General features: G+C 22.4%; 2 protein-coding genes across 4 annotated transcripts in view; both read left to right on the top strand.

Moving 5' to 3' along the window:
* The first annotated feature begins 3,194 nt into the window (after positions 1-3,194).
* On the top strand, positions 3,195-6,983 carry LOC117167831 (SIFamide-related peptide). 2 transcript variants are annotated; one of them, XM_033353037.1, is made up of 3 exons: positions 3,195-3,289; positions 5,838-5,988; positions 6,689-6,983. In XM_033353037.1, exons 2-3 carry the CDS (start codon positions 5,859-5,861, stop codon positions 6,778-6,780), a joined length of 222 nt encoding a protein of 73 aa, XP_033208928.1. In that variant the 5' UTR covers positions 3,195-3,289; positions 5,838-5,858; the 3' UTR covers positions 6,781-6,983. The 2 variants fall into 2 exon arrangements, with proteins under 2 accessions (XP_033208928.1, XP_033208927.1); XM_033353036.1 differs by having other exon boundaries at positions 6,686-6,983.
* A 13,516-nt stretch (positions 6,984-20,499) lies between these two features.
* Positions 20,500-26,327, top strand: part of LOC117167830 — an 8,284-nt gene continuing 2,456 nt past the window's right edge. Inside the window, exons 1-4 of one of the 2 annotated variants that reach the window (XM_033353035.1) lie at positions 20,500-20,569; positions 23,453-23,553; positions 23,652-23,836; positions 23,945-24,041. In XM_033353035.1, the coding sequence (XP_033208926.1) occupies positions 23,520-23,553; positions 23,652-23,836; positions 23,945-24,041 (316 nt within the window). In that variant the 5' untranslated portion in view covers positions 20,500-20,569; positions 23,453-23,519. Of the gene's footprint in view, positions 20,570-23,452; positions 23,569-23,651; positions 23,837-23,944; positions 24,042-26,327 lie in introns of both variants that reach the window. The other variant, XM_033353034.1, reaches the window with a different exon arrangement.

Here is a 26,327-nt window from a genome sequence, read left to right as displayed (position 1 = left end):
CCCCCCCCCTCCAATAGATTTAACGTAATTAATGCATTCTTTAAATAAATTTGGGAGACTAAACTTTAATAATGTGAATATTTTTTCAAAATTTCAGGTAATAAATTATGTTTTGGGTATTATTATTATTTCATCTATCAAAATGCTTAATTTTATAAAATAAAATAAGTATTGCTTCCTTCGACTCTTGAAATTGCCAACTAAAAACGCCTCTCATAAACTGAAGATAAGAGTATTAGGAAATTCATTCACTACAACTAATTTTTTTCCCCCAAAGAGCCTCTAGGACAATCAGGACGAGGGAAAATTAACTTATATTTTCTCTGATAGCTTATTTTCATCACCCAAAGGGATCAGTGTGGTACATTTCTCTGTATTAGTCAATTTTCGATCAGTATAAAAAGCTTCAGCATCAAGTGAAGAGATCAGTTTTCCACCATCACTTGCTGGGAAACATTCAAGGCAAGTCAATTATTTTTAAACTAACTTTTTTATTTATTTAATTACAGAGTTTACATAAAAATGTAAGATTTTCCGTACCTTTATCGAATTTTCGAAACTTCAATTTCAACTTCTCCATTGCATACCGCTTTACATCGCGTTTAGGCGGTGTACAGATCTCCCTCGTGTTTGGGCGGAGTACAGCTCTCCGTGGTGTTTGATAGCTATACAACTCCAAGTCCTGGGTATGAACATAGGAAGTGGATCTATACAGCGACCAAACGCGGCGAAGTGCTGTACACCGCCTAAATGGGTTTTAGCGCGGTACACCGCCTAATCGTGATGTGGAGCGGTTTGGAATGGAGGCCACGTTACTAATTTCGATAAAGTTTTTTTTTAACCAAGTAGTTACATTTTCTGTTTAAAACATTATTTTTACCGAAAAACCCGTAATTTGAACAAAAAGTACAAGTTTTAACCAAACAGATGAATTTTTAACTAAAAATAGGAATCTTTAATTAAAACAGATTAATTTCCAACCAAGCAGTTCGATTTTCTATTCAAAAAAGAGTAATATTTTATATTTTTTCCAAAACATATTTTAATTACAAATCTTAAAAAAGTCTTATTAAATTATATAAAATATGTATTTTTAACCAGATGTTTTACCTTTTAACTAAAAAATCTATGTTTTTCCACAAATTTGATTTTTAACCAAAAAAGAAATTGTTTAATTTTTAACCAACTAGATGAATTTTAAACTAAAATTATGAATCTTTAATCTGTAATCAAACGGTTGTATTTTTACCTGACAAATTTGTTTCTACCAAAAGAACGAATTTTTAAATAAATAAATAAATTTTTACAAATGATTCAAGTTTTCAGCTAATAAGATTAACTTTTTACCCAAACAAAAAACATGTTTTCTACCAAATAAATGAATTTTAAACAAAGAAGGTCATCTTTAAAACATTAATTAAACTTTGGGTTAAAATTAAATTTCAACAAACAAAAAAAAACACTTTTCAACTAAAATTTTGTATCCTTAACTAACTTATATTAACATTCAACAAAATACATGAATTTTAAAAAGTTGATTTTTTAATTAAATGTTTAATTGTTTGGCTCAACAAACAGTTAAACATTTAATCAGAAAATTAATGTGCAACCAAAAAAAAGTTTTCAACACAAAATTCAATTTGTACCCAACGTGATGAACTTTTAACTGAAATTATGAATCTTTAACTGAAATATAATAACTTGTAAGATAACAATCGGATTTGTAACAACAAAAAAATTATTTTCTACCGAAAAGTTGAATTTTCAAGAAAATACATCAATTTTAAACAAAAAATTTTATTTTTAACCTAACGGCTAAACTTTTAATTAAAACATTAACTTTTAGCAAAAAAAGAAAGACATTTTGACCAAAGTATTTCAATTTTTACCCAACAAGATGAATTTTTAAGTAAAATTGTAAATTTTCAATCAAAATTATTAACTTTCAAACAAGATATAATGATTTCTAACATTATAAATTGTATTTTTAACAACGAAAAACTGATTTTCTACTAACAATTCGAATCATATACGTTTTTAAATAAATAGATTTATAATATAAATTTTTAACAAATAGGTTAATTTTCAACAAAACAGTTAAATTTTCTTTTAAATTTGTTTTATTAAATTTTCCAGCCAAAAATGCGAATGTCCTCAACAAATAAAAATAAAACAAATAAATTCTTAACTTAGATGATAAATCAATTCTAGAAATTTTTCTCGAAAGTAGTTTCATTTTAAACCAAGTAGTTAATCTTTCAAACAAAAAATACGAATTTTGAATTTCATAGTTTAATCATCAACCAAAACAAATTAATTTTGAACTAAAAATCTGTATTTTCCACAAAGGAGTTTTAATATTAAGTTTCTACAAAAAAATCTATTTTTAGTGAATTTTTTAAATTTTTTCACTAAAAAAGATAAATTTCTAATGAAAAATATCTTGTGCGACAAAAAAAAATTTTGTAAATAAATTTTTAATTGCAAAAAAGACGAATTTTCAACAAAGCGCTTACATTCTTAACCAAAGAGATGAATTTCCACAGAAAATGATGAATCTTTAAAAAAAATAAATATTCAAAAAAAGATGTCAACTCAAAAATATTATTTTTAACATATGAAAATTAATATTTATAAATAAAAAAGTTTAATTTTCAACAAAAGAGATGTATCGTCAAACAGAAAAATAAATTTTTAATAAAGTAGCTTAGCCCAAAAAAGATGACTTTTTAACAAGATAGTTACATTTTCAACAACATAATAAAATTTTTAACCGAATAGTAGAATTCTTACCCGAAATAAAACTTGAACTCGCTTTAATCAATCTTGAACGAAATATATTCTAAATTAAACAATAACTATTTTTACAATCAACAAATCTTTTTTTGACCTATCTCAAAGAAATAATATAAAATAAAACGTTTTTAAAAAAAAAACATTTGTAAAATACAATTTTAAGTTTTGTTTAATTCAAAGTGTTTTATAACGCCAATTTTTCTGCTGCAATAAAATTTTTTTCTAAAGTGTATTCTTTATAGTTTTGCGTTGCTTTTAGACTGAATGTATTAGCCTGAACAATTTCTTCAAATAGAATCAATTTTTTTTTAATGATTTTCTTATTGATCGCCATAAGATTCAAGTGATGTAGGTCACTTGCATTTGACAGGATCGTTTATCTTCTTATTGTTCTTTTCAGTATAAAAGCATTGAAGCGAAAAAGTAAGGCAACACCCGACTATTGACTACTGACGAAGAAACTACTTTGAATTCTACTTCTTTGACGAATAAGGTAATTTCTAATGTTAAAAAAATATTTGGCGGTTTTAAGAATTATTTGATTTTGAAAATTAAAAACTTTTAAAAATATATTTTTTTGAAAATTTTAAGGCTTTTTCGAGTATAGACGAAACGAAAAAAGTTGACAATATAACTTCTCTGGAATATTGTACAAAAGAAAAAATGTTGAATAACTTTTTATTTTTTAGTTTATTTGTGCATTTCTTTTTAAAAGTATACAAATATAATTTTTCTAGGATTTTTCAAAAACGTAAAAAATTTATCACTTTTAACGAAAAAGTTAATCTGCCAAATACATGTTTGAATTTTCAGAAAAAAAATAATTCTCGCGAAAAAATTCAGTAGTTGATATTGTAGTCGAATAAGATTTTTATTATAAATTAAAAATAGTTCAATTTATCAAAAAGACACATTTTCTATGATTTAATTGAATTCTTACTGAAAAAAAAGATTAATTTTCGACCAGTTATATTTGCAACTAAAAGATGCAATATTCTTCAAAAAGAAATTAATTTTCTATCAAAAAGTTGATATTTTTAACCCAAAAATATTAATTTTTAAACAAAAAAGTTTATTTAAAAAAAGTGAATTTTCTACCAAATAGTAACATTTATAAATCCAAAATACTAATTTTTAACAAAAAAAGTCCACTTTCGAAAAGAGGCGAATTTTCTATAAAATATATTAATTTCTTTATCCAAAAATATTAATTTTAAACAAACAGTCTACTTTTAAAAGGAGGTGAATTTTCTACAAAATAGCTTAACTTCTTAATCCAAAAATATTAATTTTTTACAAAAATTCCATTTCCAAAAAGAGGTGATTTTTCTATAAAATTATCTACCATTATATCTATTATATATCCATTATAATTATCTACTATTATATAAAATTATATCTACCATATAATTAAATTTTTTGACTACCAAATATTAATTTTAAACAAAAATGTCATTTTCCATTCAAATAAATGAATTTTCTACAAAAAAAAACAACGTTTTTTTACAGAGAAGTCGAATCCTCGATACAAAAAAGATTTATTTTCGACCAGCTGAACTTTTAAACAAATGAGATGAAATATTTTCACAGATAAATTTGTTAATAAATAATTTACATTGACAACGAGAAATCAATTTCCTGCCAAAAAGAAAAATTTTCTACTATATAGTTGAATCCTGTTTAGAAAAAGATTAATTTTCGACCATCTGTATTTTTATGCAAAAAAAGATTTAAAAGTTTTAAAATGAGATGAATTTTGTACGAAATAGTTTAATTTTTTAACTTGAAAATATTAATTTCTAAACAATGTCAATTTTTCAACAACATAAATTAATTTATTAACAAAAAGACAAGTTTGTTATAATATAGTTGAATCCGCATTTTTAAAAATAATGATTTTCGACCATCCGTATTTTTAACCAAAAAAAACTTTTCTACAAAATAGTTGAATTTTTCAACTCAAAATATTAATTTCCTACAAAAAAGTAAATTTTTAACAAAATAAATAAATTTTATACCGTAACACACTATTTTTTACAATATATTTGAATACTTACTAGAATAATATTTATTTTCCGTCAATTGTATCTTTTAACAAAAATAAATCAATTATTTATGAAGATACATACATTTTCTACAAAAAAGTTAAATTTTTTATTCCAAAAACATTATTTCTTAACTGAAAAGTTAATTTACAAATTAATTTTCCACCAAAAAAACAATCTTCTTACAATACAGTTTAGTCCTCACTAAAAAAGCGTTCATTTCCAACCAGTTGTATTTTTAACCAGAAAAGATTAAATATTTTCAAAAAGAGATGAATTTTCAACAAAATAATTTAATTTTTTTACCCAACAAAATTTTTGGACCTCTTTGTGTTTTTGAACAAAAAAGATGAAATATTTTCAAATCAGATGAATTTTCTAAGAAATATTTCTTCAACCTAATATTCTGAAACAAAATATTAATTTTTAATAAAAAATTCAATTTTCAAGGAAAAAGTATATTTTTAACGAAATAAATCAATTTTTGGGTTGAAAATGAAACATTTTTCTTTCTCATTGAAAAATATTTTTTGGTTACAAATTCGACTATGTTATTAAAAGTTAGTCGTTTTATATTGAAATTCCATCCCTTTGTAGAAATTTTATCCTTTTTGGTTAAAACTGCAACTATTTTGGTTTTTTTTTCTTTTAAAATTTAAAAAATTTTGTTTTGAATATCAATTATTACTTTTTTTCAAAACTCGTCTTTTTAATTAAAAATATTAAAAATTTATTAACAAATTCATGTGTTTTGTTAAAAATTTGTATTTTTTAGTAGAAATTTAATCTTCTGCATTGAAAATTCACCTTCTTCGTCGAAAGTTTGTCTTTTTGGTTCGAAATTCAACTATTTTGTTAAAAATTCATCTATTTTGTTAAAAATTCATCTATTTTGTTAAAAATGCAATAATTTGTCTTAACATTTTCCGAAAATGCTTTTTTATGCCACACTATAAATTTTATAAAAATATATCTTATTTTTAAATTTTATTTTAGTCAAATACACCCAACTGCAACATGCTGTCTTGCCGTGTCATACTTGTTCTCCTGGTTATTTTGTCCACTGCTGTTTTGAACGCAGAAGCAGTCTACAGGAAGCCGCCCTTTAATGGAAGCATCTTTGGCAAACGATCCATGGGTATAACTGGTAAGTGCCTAACTTTTCTTTGTATTTTTTTTTTTATTTTAAAAATTTTTTTTACACTTTGTATTTTACTCTGGGTGAAAATTCACATTTAAAATATTTAAATAGGCGCGCTGAATATATAAATTTCAGTCAAATAAGTTAATAAAATAATTAACAATTTACTTATAATTAAATAAATTAAAATTACATTCAGTATTCAGATTATAATTAGATATAAAATATCGACGGCTTAACTCCAGACAGTTCCAGGTCACTTTTAGGCAGTGTACAGCTCACTTCTACATTTGATCGCTGTATAACTCCATGTTCTATTCTGATATATAGGACTTGAAGCTGTACACCGCCCAAATATCTGTATACCTCCCAATGAGATGTACACCGCCCAAAAGGCTGTAAATAGTCCAAATGGCTTTATGCTGTCCAAAAAGGCTATACGTCTTCTGAAGTTATGTACACCGCTCAAAAGTGTACATCACCCAATTGACTGTACACTGCCCAATGAGCTGTGCAACGCCCAATGGGCTGTACAGCGTCTAAAAAGCTGAAAATCGCCCAATGAACTGTACACCGCCCAGGCGCGGCCTGGAGCGGTATGGAATGGAGGCGTCTATATAATTACATAAAAATTGCATTTATTATTGAATTATTATTATTCTTATCATTATTATCAGTTATTTACTTGAACTGATGTTTACAGCAGATTATGACGTGACCAACAGAGCATTGGCAACAATGTGTGAGGTTGCCAGCGAAACTTGCAGCATTTGGTTAAATCACCAAGATACGAACTGAAATCCTTTAGCGAATTACAGCATAAAGTACCAATTGAAATTTATTATTAAATAAAGTGCAGCCAATATAACAATAATTTATCATTAAAATTGTAACCAATGGGAGAAAATTCACAGCGCTTCTTCGCCAATCGCACTATTCATGTAGTGTTTTATTACTTTTTTTCTAGTATTCATTAGAACCGAAAAATGTATGTATTGTAACAAATAAAGAAGAAATACAAGTAATTATTTCACTGTAGGCAAATTATTCCTTATTAATTTAAGGGTAGACCATTATGATTATCATTATTTATTTTTACTACTAACAAGTTTTAATATTATTATAGTATTATTCGATTTAATATTTATTAAATTAAATTAATTTATCATTTATCTATTAATAGAGGAACAAAGCATAATAATATGATAAATAAGGGATAATTAATTTTATATTAAGGAATCTCTATTATCATCAGAGAATAACAGAAATTCTTAACGTCTTTTCAGACTAGATGGAGCTATACATTAATTTTTTAAATAAAAGTTTTTTTTTTAAAAAAGATCTTCTCCTTCGCTCCACTGGGAATCGAACCACAGAACTTACGATTCTTTTTTGAGAAAAAACTTTAATTAAAAAAAAAACTAATCCATAATTCCATCTAGTCTGAAAAGACGTCAGGAATTTCTGTTATTATCTGATGATAAAACAGATTCCTTGAAAAAAATCTACAAAATACATGAATTTATTCCTGAAGAGTTGAATTTTCTACAAAAAATAAATAAATTTTCACAACAAATTAGAAAAGTTACATTATCAATTCAAAAAATTAATTTTTTTAATGAAAAAAGAAAACGAATTCTCAAACAGAAGTTCATTTTGAACTGAAGAAATTAATCTGCAAACCAAAGAGAAAAGTTTTCGACAAAATAATTCAATTTTCAACTTAAAAAGATAAATTTTCAATCAAAATTGTATCATTCAAATTTTTAGCTAAAGTATTATTTAATAACAAAAAATACATATTTTTATAAAAATAAATTAAGTTTCAATGAAACCAACTTTAGCAGAATTGAAAAATTATCTAAATCTTTAGTTGATAAATTAATTTTTTTTGAAAAAAGACGCAACTGTGAAAAATATAGTTCAATGTTAAAACCTAGAAATGAATTTTCTTCCAAAATAGGAAAATTTTCAAACCAAAAAAATTATGTTTTAACATAATAATTGTAATTTAAGCAAAAAATTATAATTCAAATTTTCGACTAAATAGTTGAATTTATAACAAAGCATAAATTGTTAGCCAAGAAGATTGTTTTTCGATGGAAAAGATGAATTTTTATCAAAATACATTAATTTTTTACAAATGGGTTGAGATTTCACAAAAAAAATAGAAAATTAACCAAAAAGAAATATTTAAATTTTCATTTAAAAATTGTTTGCCAACAAAATACATGAATCTTGACTAAATAGTTGAATTTTCATTTTAAAAAATTATTTTTCCACCAAAACTGCAATCGTGACATTTTCAATTTAAACAAATAATTTGTTGCCCGAAACGAAAAACATTACTCAGGAAGAAAGTTTAAATTTAAACCAAAAAATGAATTCACAATAAAAAGTCGAATAGTTATATATTCAGTTGAAAAAATATTATTTTATAAGAAAACAAAAAATTTAACAAAATAAATCAACTTTCAACTAAGAAAGACAAATTGTCGCCAAAAATGTAAGTGTTAAATTTTGAATTCAAAACATTTAATATTAGCAATAAAATTTAAAAAAAAAACAATTTCCGAGATCTCAGTTAAATTTTTAACGCAATTATTTTCTTTGAAAGTCCAAAATTTGCAACCAAAAGACTGAATTTTTAATCAAATATTTTAACTTTCAACCAAGTAGTTTAATAATCCACTAAGAAATATAAATTTTCAACAAAAATGTAAGTAATAAATGTTTTTTAAATATTCATTTTTAATAAAAAAAATAGTTTTGAACAATTAGGCTAAAGTTTAAACTATAGAAATAATTTGTCTACAAAATAATTCAATATTTATACCAGAAAAGCCGAATTTTAAACAAAATATATGAAATTTTCAACTAAAAAAGACACTGTTAAATTAAAAAATCATTACATTTTCAAACAAACCATTTCCTACTGTAATCAAGAATCTTCAACAACAAAATTAAATTTTTAACAATGAAGTTTAACTTTAAAAGAACAAAAAAATGTCTTTTTAACCAAATTGTTAATTTTCCTATAAAAGTTAATTTTTCACTAAACAGTTGAATTTTTTATTTAAAATTAATGTATGTTGTTAAATAAAACATGTATGTTGTTAAATTGACATGAAATAAATGATTATTTAACTGAAAATTTAACTATTATATTTTTGGTTCAGAGTTTATATTTTTAACTGAACACTCATGAATTCATGTATTTTGTGCAAAATCGCCTACCTTAGTTAAAAATGATTTATCTTGGTTACAAAATTATTTTTCAAAGTGAAAATTTCCATTTTTTTTAAATGTATCTTTTTCGCTAAAAATTGAACTATTTTTGTTAAAACTCATAATTTTATAAAAAATTTTCAATATTTGTATGAAAATGTATAATTTTTTAGTAAAAAATTCCACTATTTTTTTAAAAATTCATTTCTTCGTTGATAATTCGCCTTCTTTTAAGAAAAATAAATATTTTGGATTTAAATATAATTTTATTGAGTCAAAAACTAACCATTTATTTTCGGTTAAAATTTTTTGTTATAAAAATTCAACTCATTTTGTTTAAACTCATATTTGTAGTCAAAACCTCCAAAATTTGCTTGAAATTGTATGACTTTTATTGAACAATTTATTTTTTTATTGTTAAAATTTTGTCTTCATGTATAGAAAATAAATCTTTCTGGTTAAAAAATAATTTTCTTAGTGAAAAATAATTTTCTTCTGCTCAAATTTAGACATTTTACTTCTGGTTAAAAAATTTATCTTTTTATCTAACACTTCAACTATTTTTGTTAAAACTTATCTTTTTAGCCAACATTTTCACTGTCTTAACAAAAATGTATGTTTTTTATTAAAAAATTTCACTATCTTGTCTAAAATTTATGCATTTTTTCAAGTCAAAACTAAACTATTTTTATTATGGTTCAAAATTTATATTTTTAACTAAAAAGTCATCTTTTCTATTGAATATTCTGACTTTTTATTATAAATTCATAACTCTTATTGAAAAATGGCCTTCTTTGGTAAAAATCTCAAAATTCCACTATTTTTTGTTAAAACTCATATTTTTATCCAAAATGTCCAATATTTTCTTCAAAATGTATGTTTTTTTAGTATAAAATTCCACTATTTTCTTTCAAATTAAGTTTTTTCTTTAAAATTCGTCTCTTATAGAAAATAAATCTTTTTCGTGAAAAAATAATTTTTTTTAGTCAAAAATAATTCTTTTATGTTCAAATTTAGCTATTTTATTTTTGATCAAAAATTTATCTTTTTGCCTAAAAATTCAACTATTTTTGGTCAAACTTCTCTTTTTAGCCAAAATTGTCCCTGTTTCATTGAAAATGTATGTTTTCAGTCCAAAATTTCACTATCGTGTTTAAAATTCATGTATTTTGTTGAAAATACCTCTACTTTTGTGCAAAATAAAAATTATTGTTTAAAAAATTATTTTTTTGAGTAAAAAATTCTACCATTTAAAAAAAAAGTTTTTCCTTCAAAATTCGTCTTCTTTAATAGAAAAGAAATCTTTTTGGTTAAAGAATAATTTTGTTTAGAAAAAAATGATTTTTCATACGAAAATTTAGCTATTTTATTTTAGGTTAAAAATGTTCTAAAATTCATCTTCTTTTGCGTAAAATGAATCTTCTTAGCTGAAAAAAAATTTTTTTGGAGAGTCAAATAATTTTTTTAAGTGAAAATTCAACTATTAGATTTTTGGTTAAAAATTTTACTCTTCTTGACTAAAAGTCCAACTATTGCGGTTGAAACTTATGTTTCTTAGTCGAAATTTTCAGTTTTTAATTCAAGAATCATGTATTTTGCTGAAAATTCGTTTTATTTGGTGGAAAATTTATCTTCTTGGATGATAAATTGTCTTTTTTATTTGAAATTAAATAAGTTGCTTAAATCTTAAAACTTTTTGTTGAACATTAATTTTTTAGTTAAAAATTTATCTCTCTGGTAAAAAATTTAACTATTTTGTTGGAAATTTCTCTTTTTTGGTTGAATGCCACTATTTTTCATTTTAAATTAAAATATTTTTTAGTTGAAAATCAACTACTGAGTTGAAAGTTAAAGTACTTAGTAAAAAATTTACTTTTTTATTTAAAGATTTTAGCTAAAAATTGAATTGTTTTGTAGAAAAATCATCTTGTTTGCTTAATTTAATTTTTTGTTTAATATTACGTTTTTGGTTAAAAAAATATATTTGGATTAAAAAATCTACATTTTTGTTTAAAAATTCATTTTTTTGGTAAAAAATTGAACTATTTATTTGAATCACTCAACACAAGTCTCCTTAAAATCTGATATGCAAATCTATAGGCCAGGTATGTTAAGCACGTTTTTCTCACCTGTAGTGATAAGGGCTGTGACCTCTTTTACAATTAAATTGAACCGAATTAGGTGCAGACGCAATGAAAAAGTATTGACTTTGATCTGTAATGCATACAAAAATCTTTGAAATTTTTAATTTTTTAAGTTGAATTTTCCAATAAAAAAAGTAAAGCAAATAACGAAAATAAACTCTTCATTTTTTTAAATTTCAACCAAAAATGAAAAATTTTTAATTCAAAAAATTATTTTTTTTACTATAAAAGACAAATTTTTATTAAATGACATGAGTTTCTAACTGACAAGATGAATTTTCACCAAAAAGGAGAAAGATAAATTTTCAACTTGAAAATTAATTATAATTTTTTTTAAAATCAAGAAAATGGTTAATTTTTCAACCGAGGAAACGACTTTTTGAGAAAATGGTTGCATTCATTGTGAATTAAATTCATTGTTCAATCAATTAATGAATTTTTAAATAAAATCATTATTTCTCAATGCAGGATATTAATTTCATAATGAAAAGATGAATTAAAAATTCAACTATTTTAATATAAAGCTTAATTTTAGTTTTTAGTTCCAAGATAATCTATTAAACGATTAAAAATATCTATTTCTTAGTTAAAATATCATTTATTTCTTGTAGTAATTAAGCTTTTTTTGTTAAAAAATTAATCTTCTTGGTCGAAAAATAGATTGAAAAATCATTTTTCAAACTTTCTAAACTTAAGTCCTACATTTTAAACTTCGGAAGCCCTTAATGAAAATGTAAAAAAATTCCTTTAATTGCAATTATCTTACAAACTACAGAATTTTTAATTGTAAATCTTTGACATTAAATAAATTTATAAACAAAAAACATTCAATATTCTATTTTTAAAACTATACATGTTTAAATTTAATCCAATTTTAATCATCTTAAAATTGTAGAATCTTAAATTGAAAACAGTAAAACTTAAAAAATTTTCATTTGTAAATTTTTAAATTGAATAAATTTCAATTTTGTATGTTAAAAATTGAACTATTAAAAAATATATATTCCAAACTGGATTATTTTATATTACAAACATTAAATACTGGAGAGTCATGAATTGCAAAACTATTGTAAATCTTCAACATGGTAATTATTTCTAAAAAATGTTAAAAACACATTTTTCAAAATATTCCATATGAATCAATTTATAATTATAAATCTTTTAAATTTTGTAGTTTTTTAAATTAAATTAGTAAAAAATAAAGAATTTTCAATAGCAAATCTTCGGAATTCGATAAATTCCAATTCTATGCAATCAAAATTAAATATTGAACAGTCTTAAATTTCAAATCTTAAAAACACAAGAATATTCAGTCGCAAATCTTCAAAATTAAATAAATTTATTAACAAAAAAGTCTGCACAAATGCAGAATTTTAAATTGTAAATCTCGAAAACTGAAGAATTTTTCTTCGCTAATCTTCGAAACTGAATCAATTTCTAAACAAAACAAAATCTTCAAAATTAAAATATTATTTTTCAAAAAACTTACAAATTGCAAATTTTGCAAAATTTGATAAATATCAATTATATATTTTCATAATTGACATATTTGAAAAAAAGTATTTCCAACTGCACTATTTTCTATTATAAAAATTAAATATTGAACACTCTTCAATTGTGAATCTTAAAAGCTGAAGAATTTTCAACTGAAAATCTTCCAAATTATTTAACTATTCCAAAAAATATTTCAAATTGCATTTTTTTTGTACGCTACATATTAAAAATTTAAGATTCTTAAATTGCAAATCTCAAAGTATGAAGATTTTCCTGTAGAAAAAATTTTCAATTGAATAAGTTTTAATTTTCTTTGTTCAAAAATAAACTATATGAATAAAAAAGGATTTCAAGTTACATTATTTTTCATTATAAACATTAAATACTGAACAGTCTTAAATTGCAATTCTTAAAGAATGATATTTTAATTGTAACTCTTCAAAATTGAATCAATTTCTAAACAAAAAAAGATAAAAATTATATATTTCAAACTATAAATATTGCAATTTAATCCTTTTTATTCATAAATTTTAAAAATGGTCAAATTTTTAATTGGAAACGGTAAAAATTGAAGAATTTTCTACTCAGATTCTTTAAAATTAAATAAATTTCAATTTTAAATGTTCAATATATAATTATTTAGCAGAAAATTATTTCAAATTCCACTATTATCTATTACAAAAATTAAACATTGAACAGTCTTCAATTGAAAATCTTAAAGACTGATTTTTTCATTATAAATCTTCAAACTTAAATAAATTGTCAAACAAAAACGTTCCAAAGTAAAATTATTTAAACCGCAAAAATGCCAAATTATTTAAATTTTAATTATAAATATTATTATTGCTAGAATTTTGAATTAAAAGGAGTAAATATCTTAGAATTTTCTATTGTAAATCTTCAAGATCAAATAAAACTAAAAACCAAAAACGTTCGAAATTAGATTTGTTTTGGAAACGGTAAAAATGAAAGAATTTTGTATTGTAAATCTTCAAAATAAAATAAATTTCAATTTTTTAGGATAAAAATGTAAGTGTTTCGAAATAAAGTATTCCAAATTGCATTATTTTCTATAATAAAAATTAAATATTATAGAGCATGGCATTGCAAATCTAAAAAATTAAAGAACTTTCAGTTGCAAATTTTTAAAATTGAATACGTTTAAATTAGAATTTTTCAACATTTAATTATTTAAAAATAAATTATTTCAAATTGCATTGATTTTTATTAGAAAAATTAAACATTGAATAGCCTTTAATTGCAAATCTTGAAAATTCAAGAATTTGTAGTTAAAAAACTTAAAAATTAAATACATTTATTAACAAAAATCTTGTTGTGAACTGTAAATATTAAATATTAATCCAATATTAATTTAAAATTGAAAAAATGATGAATTTTAAATTGAATACAGTAAAAATATAAAAATGTTCAATTTTCAAAATTGAATAAATTTCAATTTTAAATCTTCGAACTTAAACTACACACAAAATTATTCCAAAATACATTTTTTCTATTGCACTTATTAAATATGGAAGAGTGTTCCAGTTCAAATCTTAAAAATTATTCCAAAAAGAGCATTCAAAATTTAATTATTTTTCATGAGACACATTACATATTGAATAGTCAATAAAAATACAATAAAACAATAAAAATTCAAAATTAATCATTTTTTAAATATAAATCTTGAAAATTCTAAATTTTCCAATTATAAATAATACCTAAATAAATCAAACTAATTATAAATCTTAAAAATTGTAGAGTTTTAAATTGAAAGCAGTAAGAAATGAAAAATTTTATATTGAAAATCTGAAAACTGTAAAATTGTAAATTGTAAATTTTGTAAATTAAATGAATCAAAATTGTGTAACATTAGAATTGAACTGATAAAAACCCCCTTTTAAGTTTGCATTTTTTCTATTAAAAAAATTAAATATGGAATACAAGAATAGTTGTTTTAAGCTATAAAGATTCTATAATAATCAAATCTTAATTCTAAATAAAAAATTGTATCATTTTAAATTGAGAACAGTAAAAATAGACAAATTTTAAATTTTAAATATTTAAAATTAAATCAACTTCAACTTTTATCTTCAAAAATGAACTATTTTTGAAGAATCCAAATTATATTATTTTCTAATACAAACATTAAATCTGGAGAAATATTCAATTTCAATTCTTGAAAATTGAAGAATTTTCAATTGTAAATCTACAAAATTATGCAACTATTCCAAAGAAACATTTCAAATTGCATTTTTTGTGTTTTCTTTACATTAAATATTAGAGATTCCTAAATTTTTTAAATAAAAATTAAATACTGAACAGTCTTTAATTGGAATTCTTAAAGAATATTTTTTAAATTGTAACTCTTCCAAATTGAATCAATTTCTAAACAAAAAAAGATAAGAATTATATATTTCAAACTATAAATATTTCAAGTTAATCATTTTTACACATAAATTTTAAAAATGGTCAAATTTTTAATTGGAAACGGTAAAAATTGAAGAATTTTCTACTCATAATCTTCAAAATTAAATAAATTTCAATTTTAAATGTTCAATGTTGAATTATTTTGAAATAAATTATTCCCAATTAAATTATTTTCTATTATAAACATTATATTGAAGAGGGTGGAAATCCAAATATCGAAAATTAAAGAATTTGCAATTTGAAAATTCTTGAAATTGAATAAATTTCCATTTTAAATGTTCAAAATTGAATTATTTCAAAAAAAGTATTCCAAATTAAATTATTTTCTATTATAAATATTAAATATTGAGTCAAAATTATATAACTTTCTATTACACAAATTAAATATTGAACAATCTTCAATTGCAAATGTCAGAATCTGAATTTTTATTTGTAAATCTTCAAAATTAAATAAATTTACAGAAAAAAACGTTCCCAAATGCATTAATTTGAACTATAGATATTCCAAATGAATTAAATTTTAATTATAAATATTAAAAATAGTAAAAGTTTGAATTGAAAACAGTAAAAATCTGAAAAATTTCAATTGTTAATGTTCGAAATTAAATATACCTTGAAACCAAAAACGTTCGAAATTAAATTTGTTTAAACTATAAAGATTCAAAATTAATCAAATTTTAATTAAAAATTTGCAGAACTTGAAATTTGTTATTTTTAAAATCCAAATTTTTTCGTAGAGCGACAATATTTTTCCATTGACTGCTGCAGTGATGTTCGACAAAGTTGCGGGTATTCAAGAGTTGTACTTATTTACGGGACAGACATGATCAAAATCGTAAATAGAAAAGTACAAGGGTATAAAAGAGATAATGGTTTCGGGATCGGCAATTCATTCTTCACAGCTAACTTAGAGGTAAGTCAAATAAGTTTTCAAATATTTCAATTTTTTTTATCCTTGCAACTTAAACGTCATTTCCCGTTATAAATAATATAAAGTTAAACAAAATTTAATACAAAAAAGTTTAAACTTTCATCTTTTTTTCTTTCATCATAAATACATAAAAAAACAAATATTCAACGAAATAGTTTACGATTTAACAAAAAAGAATAATTTCTAACAAAATTGATTATTTTTATACCAAAAAAGATTATAATTTGAACTGCATAGTGCAATTTGTCTCTTATGAGAAAGTGAATTTCATTTCAATCCTAAATAATTTAACAAAATTCTTTGTACTTTTTAAAGTTTTCAATTTCCTGTAAATGTTTTTTATTTTCAAATTGCTGAAACAATTTTAACAAGTTTAAAAATTTTCAATTTGATTTTAAAAATTTTCCAAACTTTGTAAGAATTTTAAACAATTTTATACGGTTTAAAAGGTTTTAGAGTATTTTTAGTGATTACAAGAGACTAAAAAATATAATAGCATTTGTATGATATTTTAATTGTTACAAAAATAATATAATGATTTTAAGGTACATTATAAAATTGCTGGACTTTTAAAACTTTTTAGGATTAAAGAATTTCAGAGATTTTAAGAGATTTTCAAATATTTCCACGTATTTCCAAAGTTTAAATTTTTTAAAAAGATTTTATTACATTATTTCAAAAGATTCAAGGAATTTTGAATAGTTTTTAATCATTTGAAGAATTTTTTAGATTTTCTGCTATTTTTAAAATTAGTTTTTGTTTATTGCAAATAATTTTTTTATTGGAAACTTGGCTGATTTTTTAAATAATAAATCTTTTTATTGGTTAAAAATTAAAATATTTTGCTCAAAATTCATTTTTTTACTGAAAACTGAAGTGTTCCATTTTTTAGTTTAAAGAATTAACTATTTTTATAAAAATTCATGAATTCAAAGAAGAAGAAATTTTTTTTAAATCTTGAGGGATTTCTAGTATGTATTATTTTTTGTTTATTGAAAATCAATTTTTTAAATTGAAGATATAGTTCATTTTATTTTTGCTTTATAATTAATCTTGTTGGGATAAAAATTAAAATATTTTGTTAAATTTGATTTTTTTACTGGAAATTTAAATATTCTATTTTTTATTTTGTAAAATTATCATCTAGTTTAGTTAAAAATTCATGTACTGAAAAAAGAAATCGTCTTTTCCTGTCAAATATAATTTTTCTTTCAAGATTTTATGATATTTAATAAAATTGCGAGGAATTTTCACTAGCTTAAAAAAATTTAAGTATTTTTTTAAAATGTTGATGAATTTTTAATATGTATTAGTTTTTGTTTGTTGGAAATCAATTTTTTTAATTGAAAATTTAGCTAATTTTATTTTTGTTTTATAATTAATCTTTTTGCGTTGAAAGTTAAAATATTTAGTTAAAAACTCTTTTTTCACTGGAACTTTAATTATTTTTTTTTTTTTAGATTATAAAAGCATCTATTTTAGTGGAAACCTAATTTATTTAATAGAGAAATCATCTTTTCCTGTCGAATATAATTTTTCTTTAAATATTTTATGATATTTAATACAATTGCGAGGAATTTTCAATAGCTTAAAAAAAAAGTATTTTTTAAAAATGTGAGGTATTTTTAATGCTAGTTTTTGTTTGTCGAAAATCAGTTTTTTAAATTGAAAATTGCGCTAATTTTATTTTTGTTTTATAATTATTCTTTTACGGTCAAAAATTAAAATATTTGGTTAAAAACTCTTTTTTACTGGTAATTTAAGTATTCTATTTTTAGTTTGGAAAATTATTTATTTTAGTTTAAAAACTCATGTATTTAATAAAGAAATCGTCTTTTCTTGTCGAATCTAATTTTTCTTTAAAGATTTTACGATATTTAATACTATTGCAAGGCATTTTCAACAGATTAAAAAAAATTTCAGTCTTTTTTTTAAATGTTGAGGTATTTTTAATATTAGCTTTTGTTTGTTTCAAATGGATTTTTTAAATAAAATTTTTATTTAATTTTAATTTCATAATTCATCTTTTTTGAGTGTTAATTTAAATATTTTGTTAAAAATTATTTTTTTTTACTGAAAATTTAGGTATTCTATTTTTTAGTTTGGCAAATTATCTATTTTAATTCAAAATTCATGTATTTAATAGAGAAATCTGTTCTATTTAAAAATTTCTTTCTATTATTAAAAGAACGTCTCTTCTAGTTAAAAAGAATTTGTTCAAACAAATTTTATTAAATTTTAAAACGATTCTCAGGAATTTTTTTAAAATTTCAATCATTTAAAGAAGCTTTAAATATTTTTAAGATCTATCCGCAATTTTCGAGAGTTTTGAGAAATTTGAAACGATTGTAAAAGATTTCAAATGATTTCATTTATATTATAGTATATTTTTTTCATTAAAAATTTAACAATTTATTTTCTCATTTGACAATAAATCTTTTTTGGTTGAAAATGAAACTATTCAGTTGAAACTTCATTTCTTTCGTTAAAAATTAATTTTTTTACCTAAAATTTAAGCATTCAATTTTTAGCTAAAAAGTCATCTGTTTTAGTTAAAAATTTATTTATATTATTGAATAATCGTCTTTTCTGATAAAAAATAATGTTTTAAATATTTTATGATACTTAAAAACAATTCCAAGAAATTTTTAATACAAAATAGTCATAGTAGTGCTGTAGTTCAAAATATTATAGTTCGTTTTTTTAAAAGTAATTTTTTTTAACTAAAAATTCACTGTTCCATTTTTGGTAAAAAAAAATATTTAAGTGTTTTATGGAAAATAAAAAATTCATCTTTTCTAATTAAAAGTTTACCAATTTGACAACAAATTAAAGATTTATTGAAAACTCGTATTTTTTTATAGAAATTTAACCTTTGATCCTTTTTGGATTAAAAATCAAATTTTGTCATTCAAGTTTTTTTTTGTTGCAAATAAATAATCATTTTAGTTACAAAATTATCTGTTTTTCAGAATTTTTTTTTGTTCAGCTTAAAAATTCGACAATATGGTAGAAAATTAAAATACTTAGTAGGAAACTAAACTACTTGGTTGAATTTTTTTTTGAAAATACATTTTTTTACGAAATTCAACTTTTGTTTAAAAATTCTTCTTTTTTCATTCAACTCAACAGGCTGAAAATTCCTTTTATAAATTAATTTTTCAAACTGAAAATTTAGACTAGTCCACTTTTGTTTTGAAAAATCAAACGAATAGATGTATTTTTGACACAGAAGATTAATTTTTTAACAAAAAAGTCGAATTTCCAAAAACTACAGAAATTTTTAACTATTTAGTTGAAGTTCCAAACAAAAAATTAATTTAAAAAAATTTCTAATCACAACAAAAAAATTAATTGTGCATCAAAATAGAATAGTTTAATTGACACCAAAAATTTTAAAAAAAGTAAAAATTCAACTATTTTTATGAAGTATTTGTTGACATTTCGTCCTTTTGGATTGAAAGTTAATCTTTTATGACAAAAAAAGTTTCTTTTTCTTGATTGAAAATAAACATTTTTTTAATCCTTGAAAGTTCAACTATTTTCTTAAAAAATGCATTATATTTCATTGTGAAATCTTAGAAATTTAAAGTGTTTTATTTTGAACGCAAAATGCTTTATTTAAATTAATTTTATTAAAAACAATTTTCTCCCCTATTATTTCCTATTATGCCCATGTAAGTACATTATGAAAGGAATTTCGATGCCTCAATTGCATACGTTCCATGTCGCTTTTGGGCTGTGTACAGCGTCTTCTCGAGTTCGGGCGGTGTACAGTTCTCCATTGCTTTTGATCGCTGTACAGCTCCAGGCCCTATGTTTGTATATATTACTATCAGCTGCAGAGCGATAATTACAACAGAGAGGTGTATACCGCCCAATCTGCACGTGGTGCTGTACACTGCCCAAACGCGACCTGGGGCGTTAAGGAGGGGCGGCGTTGAATTTAATTTTAGAAAACTTATTTTCTGCGATTTTATTCTTTTTCGGGATTCCTTTGATGAATTGAGTACATGGAAACCTAATTTAAAAGCATCAATATAATGCTAAAATGTTCGAAAAATAATAATAAAAATTTAATGGAAATTTGATTTAATTTAAAAAATACTAACTTTCAAGTTTTTCAAAGTATTTATAAATAGTCCACCTGCATGGGCGTAAGAATGGAAACGTGATATTTAAATATCGTTCCGAGAAAGTAAACACTCGTCTTCTCTCTATTGTCCAAGCTTTTTAAGCGTAATGTTTATATTGTATCGCGAACAGTTCAGTTTCCGCACAACCCTCGCGAGCAAAAGTTTTAAAGATCAGTGTGATAAAGTACGGTCATTTATTCAAATTTTCTGTGAGACTTCAAATAAAGGTTAGTTCTAATTCAACTAATTTATTTATAATTATTTTCCAAATTGTCGTTTTTTCGTTAAATATTCACAATTTTAGTTGAAAATTTAAATGTTTTGTTGAAATTTCTTCTTTTCTTTAAATAGTTAATTTTTAACTGAAAATTTAACTATTCCATTTTAGTTTGAAAATTCACTCTTTTTGGTTTAAAGTTAATTTTATTGAAAATTTTAATTTTCAATTTATTTCATTTTTTAAAATAAATTTTTTTTTAAATAATAAAAAAGACTAAGGACAAAAATACAATCAAATTTTTAATTTTTCGGTAAGAAGTTATATTTTCTGTTTAAAAAATAATTTTTGAATTCCAAAATTATATTTCCCTTCCTATTCCATTTGATTTAATTATTATTTAATTTTTCTCCCTTTTTTTACATGTTTATAAAATCCAAATAATTTCTGTTGACAGTTCATTCTTATTTGTTCATAAATCTATTTATATATTGTTCGTTGATAATGCATCGTATTTAGTTAAAAATTCTATTATTTTGTTGAAAATGTAACAATTTTGTTAAAATAATCTATTCTCGTTCAAAATTGAATTGTTATGTTGAACATTTGTTTTTTTTTATTAGAAATACAATTATTTTTGGTAGAAAATTCAAATGTTGTGTTGAAAATAAACTTCTTTGTTCAAAATTCTACTGTTTTGTCGAAAAATTATGTCTTTTTTGCAAAAGTTAATTTTTTAAATGAAAATTTAACTATTACAGTTTTCTTTGGAAATTCATTCTTTTTTATTTAATTTGCAACTTTTTGGTTATTAATTATTCTGTTTTGGTTTATTATTTAACCGTTTTATTTTTAATTCAACCATTTTTTTGAAAATTCTGCAAATTTGTTTGATAAGCCATAATATCTGATTAAAAACTGAATTTATTTTTGGGTAATTCGTCCTTTCGGTTGAAAATTCAACTATTTTGTTGAAAATAAACGTTTTTGGTTCAAAATTCAACTGCTTTGTAGAAAAAATATCTTTCTGGTTTTGAAATTCCGCAATTATTTTATTTCTCATTTTTATTTATAAGTAAATATTAATCATTTTAGTTTCAATTAAATTGTTTTGTTGAAAATTCTTTTTTCTTTTAGCTAAAAGTTTATTTTAATAACTGAAAATCTAACTAATCAACTTTTTTTGTTGTTGAAAATTCATCAATTTTTTTTAAGGTTCATCAATTTAGTTAAAAGTTGAACTAATTAAAAAAAAACATTTTTTTTCTGTTGAGAATTAATTTTCTTTACTAAAAATGTAATTACTTTATTTCTATTTAAAAATTTATATGTTTTGTTATAAAATCATCTTTTTTTTTTAATAGAAAATTTATTCTTGATTGAATTTTTTTTTAGGATTCATCTTTTTTGGTTCATATTTCAACTAATTGGTTGAAAATTTCTGTACTTTGTCGAAAATTATCTTTTTCTTTTAAGATATTAATTTTCTTGTTTAAAAAATCATCTTCTTTGTCAGAATTTCGTTTTTATTAAATTGGTGAAAGTTAAATAAACTTCTTACAAAATATTTTGTTTTAAAGATTTAAAACTTTTTTTTAATGTATCTCATTAGTTGACAATTAATCCATTTTGATAAAAATCCGTTTATTTTTTGTTTGAAGTTAACAATTGAACGAAAAAATTGCCTAATCCATTTTTTAAATAATTTTAATCATATGAAAATTTAATTTTTGGTTAAAAAATTGATTAAAAACTCATCTTTTTAGGTGGCAACATCAACCACTTAATTAATAGTTGAATCAATTTGTTAACAAAAATTTTGTTGGTTGAAGCTTTAAAACTTTCGTTTGAAAATAGAATTTTTTCAATTACTTATTTCAATAAAAATTTAACCATTCCGTTTTTAGTTAAAAATGTATCTTTTTCAGCTAAAAATTCAAATATTAAATTCAAATATTTGTGTTAAAAATTTTTTTTATCAGTTAAGAATTGTGTATTTCAAAAAAATTCTTTAGCTATTTCATTTTGGGTTAGAAAAATTGTTCTTTTTTTAGTTAAAAATTAATAATTTTTGTTAAAAATTCATTTATTTAACTGGTCTCTTTTAGTTGAAAATTAGCTATTTGGTTGAAACTCGAACTATATTGTTAATTTTTTGTTTTTAAAATTAATCGTTTTAGTATGAAATTCCTCTCTTTGTTGGAATATCAAACTATTTTTAAAAAATTTATCTTCTTCAGTTCAAATATCCACTATTTAAATTTTATTTCAAATTACTTTTTTTAGTTGGAATGAATTTTATTTAACTAGAAATTCAGCTATTTCATCTTTGGATGCTAATCTACATTCTTCAGTTGAAAATTTGTATGTCTTGGTAGAAAATTAACCTTTCTGATGAAAAATTCATAATAATGGCGGGGCTAAATCGATTTTTTTTAAATTCCTATTTTTTTGTAATTGATAATGGATCGGCTTTTGCGCCTGTAAAATTCAACACGCCAACGAAGACTGTACGCCGGGCTGCAGTCGCCAAGTTTATTTGAAGTTGTATAAAATCTTCAAATACTAATTTCCCTCGTACTCACATTCTTCAGAACGATTTTAGAAGTATTTGATAAATATATCCTATTTTGATTTATTATTATTTAGTAATTTATTTGATTTATTATTTTAAACACTGTAAGCTCCTTTGAAGATAAGAAAAAAAACTTCCTTACCAATAAAAAAGACTGCAGCCCGGCATACAGTATTAGCTGGTGCATTGCATATTAAAGGCGCATAAGATTTTTAATTTTCAATCTTCAATTACCAAACGAAAAAAAAACAAGAATTTTATTTAAAATAAATAATTGTTCTATTTTCATGAAAAATTTTGAAATATTTTCTTTTTCAGTGTTTTGTATAAGTTCCACAAACGGCACATATAATTATTTTCAAGTTGGAAGGTACATACCCAGAAAATGAAAAGAAAATTAAATTCACTCAGTGTGACAGGTATTCTTTATAGCAGTGAGTTTTCAAATAATTCCATAGAAAAAAAATAGAAAAATTTTTCTTACAAAATTTAAAACCTAATAATACAATTATTTCAGCCTCTTTGATAGCAATTGCAATCATTTTGATTGGGATTGACAATGCCAAAGCCGATGATGGTACTCCAGCCTTTTTTTTAAAGATTGCTAAAAATATTCCAAGGGTTGGAAGAAGCTCAGAAGCAGAGGAATTTTTTCGGAAGGCTTCTAAAAACGTTCCAACAATCGGCAAACGGGAAGAGATGGTGAGTAGAATTTTTTTTTATAATATCGACGCCTCAATTCCTTATTTTATTTTAAATAATAATAATAATAAATTTTTATGATCGTATGTTCTATTTAAATGATTACAGTCAGTTCTTGAAAATGGCTATACATTGTCTCCCTTCGGAAAAGATGGTCAGTTTTTGAAAGCAACGAAGAGGCGAATAGGTTATGCTCCTGCCACAGGTATGATTAATATTGTTAGTTTTTTTTTTTAATTTGGTCCTGATTAAAAAAAAAAATTCTGAACAATTCTGCCAAAATAACCGCGAAAATCCAAAAAAATCGTTTTTCTTGATTTTCTGGAAAATACTTGGTTGAAATAAAAAAAAATATTGTGATAATTTTTTTGTTCAAATATTTCCTAAACAAAATCGAATAAATGTAAACAAAGAAAAAAATTTATTTTTTTATTTTTGTGATCAGTGCGCATTTCTTGTATACTTTATTTTTAAATATTAAAACTACAATAAAAAACAATAACCTTTTGTTTTATGTAAAATTTCACAAGAATTTATTATAAAAAAATCGAATTAACATTTTTTTTCAACACTTGATAGGATGTTTTTTGCAAAGAAGTACAAAGAATTAAAAATATTCTTACAAGAAAATGCGGGACAAATGAATCAAATTTCCAAAAATGAAAATATCCGAAGGTATAAAATTACCGAAACTCAAAAATTTCCGAATACAAACAATTAAAACAGTTTTAATATTAAATAATGATTGCAATACAAAATATTTTCATAAAATAAAAGTATGTTATGAAAATTTTGAACTAATAAGATACATTTTTAAGCAAATAGTAGAATTTCTTAAAAAAAGATACATTTTCAACCGAAAATAGACAATTTTAATTTTTAATTGAAAAAATTTAAACATTTTTATTACGAATAAAGAACATTTAAATTGAACCTAAAAACTTCTAATCTTAACAAAAAATATAATATTTTATTTTTAAAAACTTAAATTTTTAATTGAAAAAAAGATTTAATTTTAAATAAATAATACAATAAGAAATACTTTAACGAAATAAAAGTATTTTATTTAAATTTTAAACCTTTAATTTTTAACTAAAAAGATATAATTTTAAGCAAATAGTGGAATTACAAAAAAAAAAAGATAAATTTTTAACCTAAATAGTCAAGTTTAATTTTTAATAGGGAAAATTAATCAATTTTAATTTTAAATAAGGAACAGGTAAATTGAACCAAAAAAGATTCAATCTCAAGAAAAATGGTAATACTTAATAATTGAATCAAAAAAGATGAATTGTCAATAAAAATATATAATTGTTGATACTTGCACAAACAAAAAATTTTATTTCTATTAAAAAACAGAAAGTATATTTTAAAACGAATGTGTTCTTCTTTATTAAAACTCTATAATTTTCTAAATGAAAAGATCAATTTTTAACAAAGCATTTTGAATTTTTGAGTCATACACATAAATGTTTCAAATACAGAGATGAATTTTGAAATGTTTTTATTTTGCAAAATTTTTTACTGAAAAATTCGGATTTTAAAGAAAATACATTAATTTTGAACCAAATAGTTAAATTTTCAAGCGTACACAATGAATTTTAAATAAAAAATAATATATCAAAGAACACGATTTTTCAACGTATGATTTAAATTTTTAACTAAATAATTATTTAGTTAATTCAATTATTGAATTTGTAGTAAAAAAGATTAATTTTGAACCAAAAATTGAGTCGTTAATATTTTAGTGATTAATTTTCTACCAAATTGATTTTCTTCAAAAAAATGCGAATTCGGAACAAAATATCTGAATTTTCACCGAATAGTTGAATGTTCAAACAAAATCCGAAATTCTCAAGAAAAAAAAATCATTTTTCGCTGAAAAAGACGAATTTTTCACAAAATACATGAATTTTCCATGAAATAATTGATTTGTGAACAAAAGCCCAACAATTTTCGACCAAAATAGAATAGTTATATTTTTAGTCACAATAATTAATTTCGGAATAAAACCCAATTTTTTCTACAAAAAATAGAGTAGTTAATACGAGGGTAGTTCAATAAGTCCTTAGAATGACCAACAAAAATGCGCGCGAATCGCTCCAAATCATCTGTTTTCAGTCAGCACCACTCCCGACTAGATATATGGTGCAGTCACAGTCCACATCTTCTGAGTTTACGTGTTTTTATAACCAATTGAAAAAAAAAATTGTTCGTTAAGAAAAATGAAAAAAAACGAGTTCAGAGCGGTAATCAAACATTTTCATTTAAAGGGTTTAACTTCATATGAGATAAAAAATGAATTGTACTCAGTTCATGGCACATCTGCCCCTGCCTTAGCAACGGTTTATAACTGGGTAAGTGAATTTAAGCGTGGTCGTACATCAAGAAGTGACGAACCACGTTCAGGAAGGCCCGTAGAAGCAAGTACTCCCGAAATCATCAATAAAATCCATGATATGGTGTTGAAGGATAGAAGATTAAAAGTGCG

Source organism: Belonocnema kinseyi, chromosome 2 (genome assembly GCF_010883055.1).
Source record: "Belonocnema kinseyi isolate 2016_QV_RU_SX_M_011 chromosome 2, B_treatae_v1, whole genome shotgun sequence".
Classification (NCBI taxonomy): domain Eukaryota; kingdom Metazoa; phylum Arthropoda; class Insecta; order Hymenoptera; family Cynipidae; genus Belonocnema; species Belonocnema kinseyi.
This window is presented reverse-complemented; position numbering and strand designations above follow the sequence as displayed.

Bases quoted from the DNA above. Each gene is read 5' to 3' on its own strand.
- LOC117167831 (XM_033353036.1), top strand. From the start codon at position 5,859: ATGCTGTCTTGCCGTGTCATACTTGTTCTCCTGGTTATTTTGTCCACT. The intron at 5,989-6,685 runs GTAAGTGCCTAA...TGATGTTTACAG, and splicing joins ACGATCCATGGGTATAACTG to CAGATTATGACGTGACCAAC.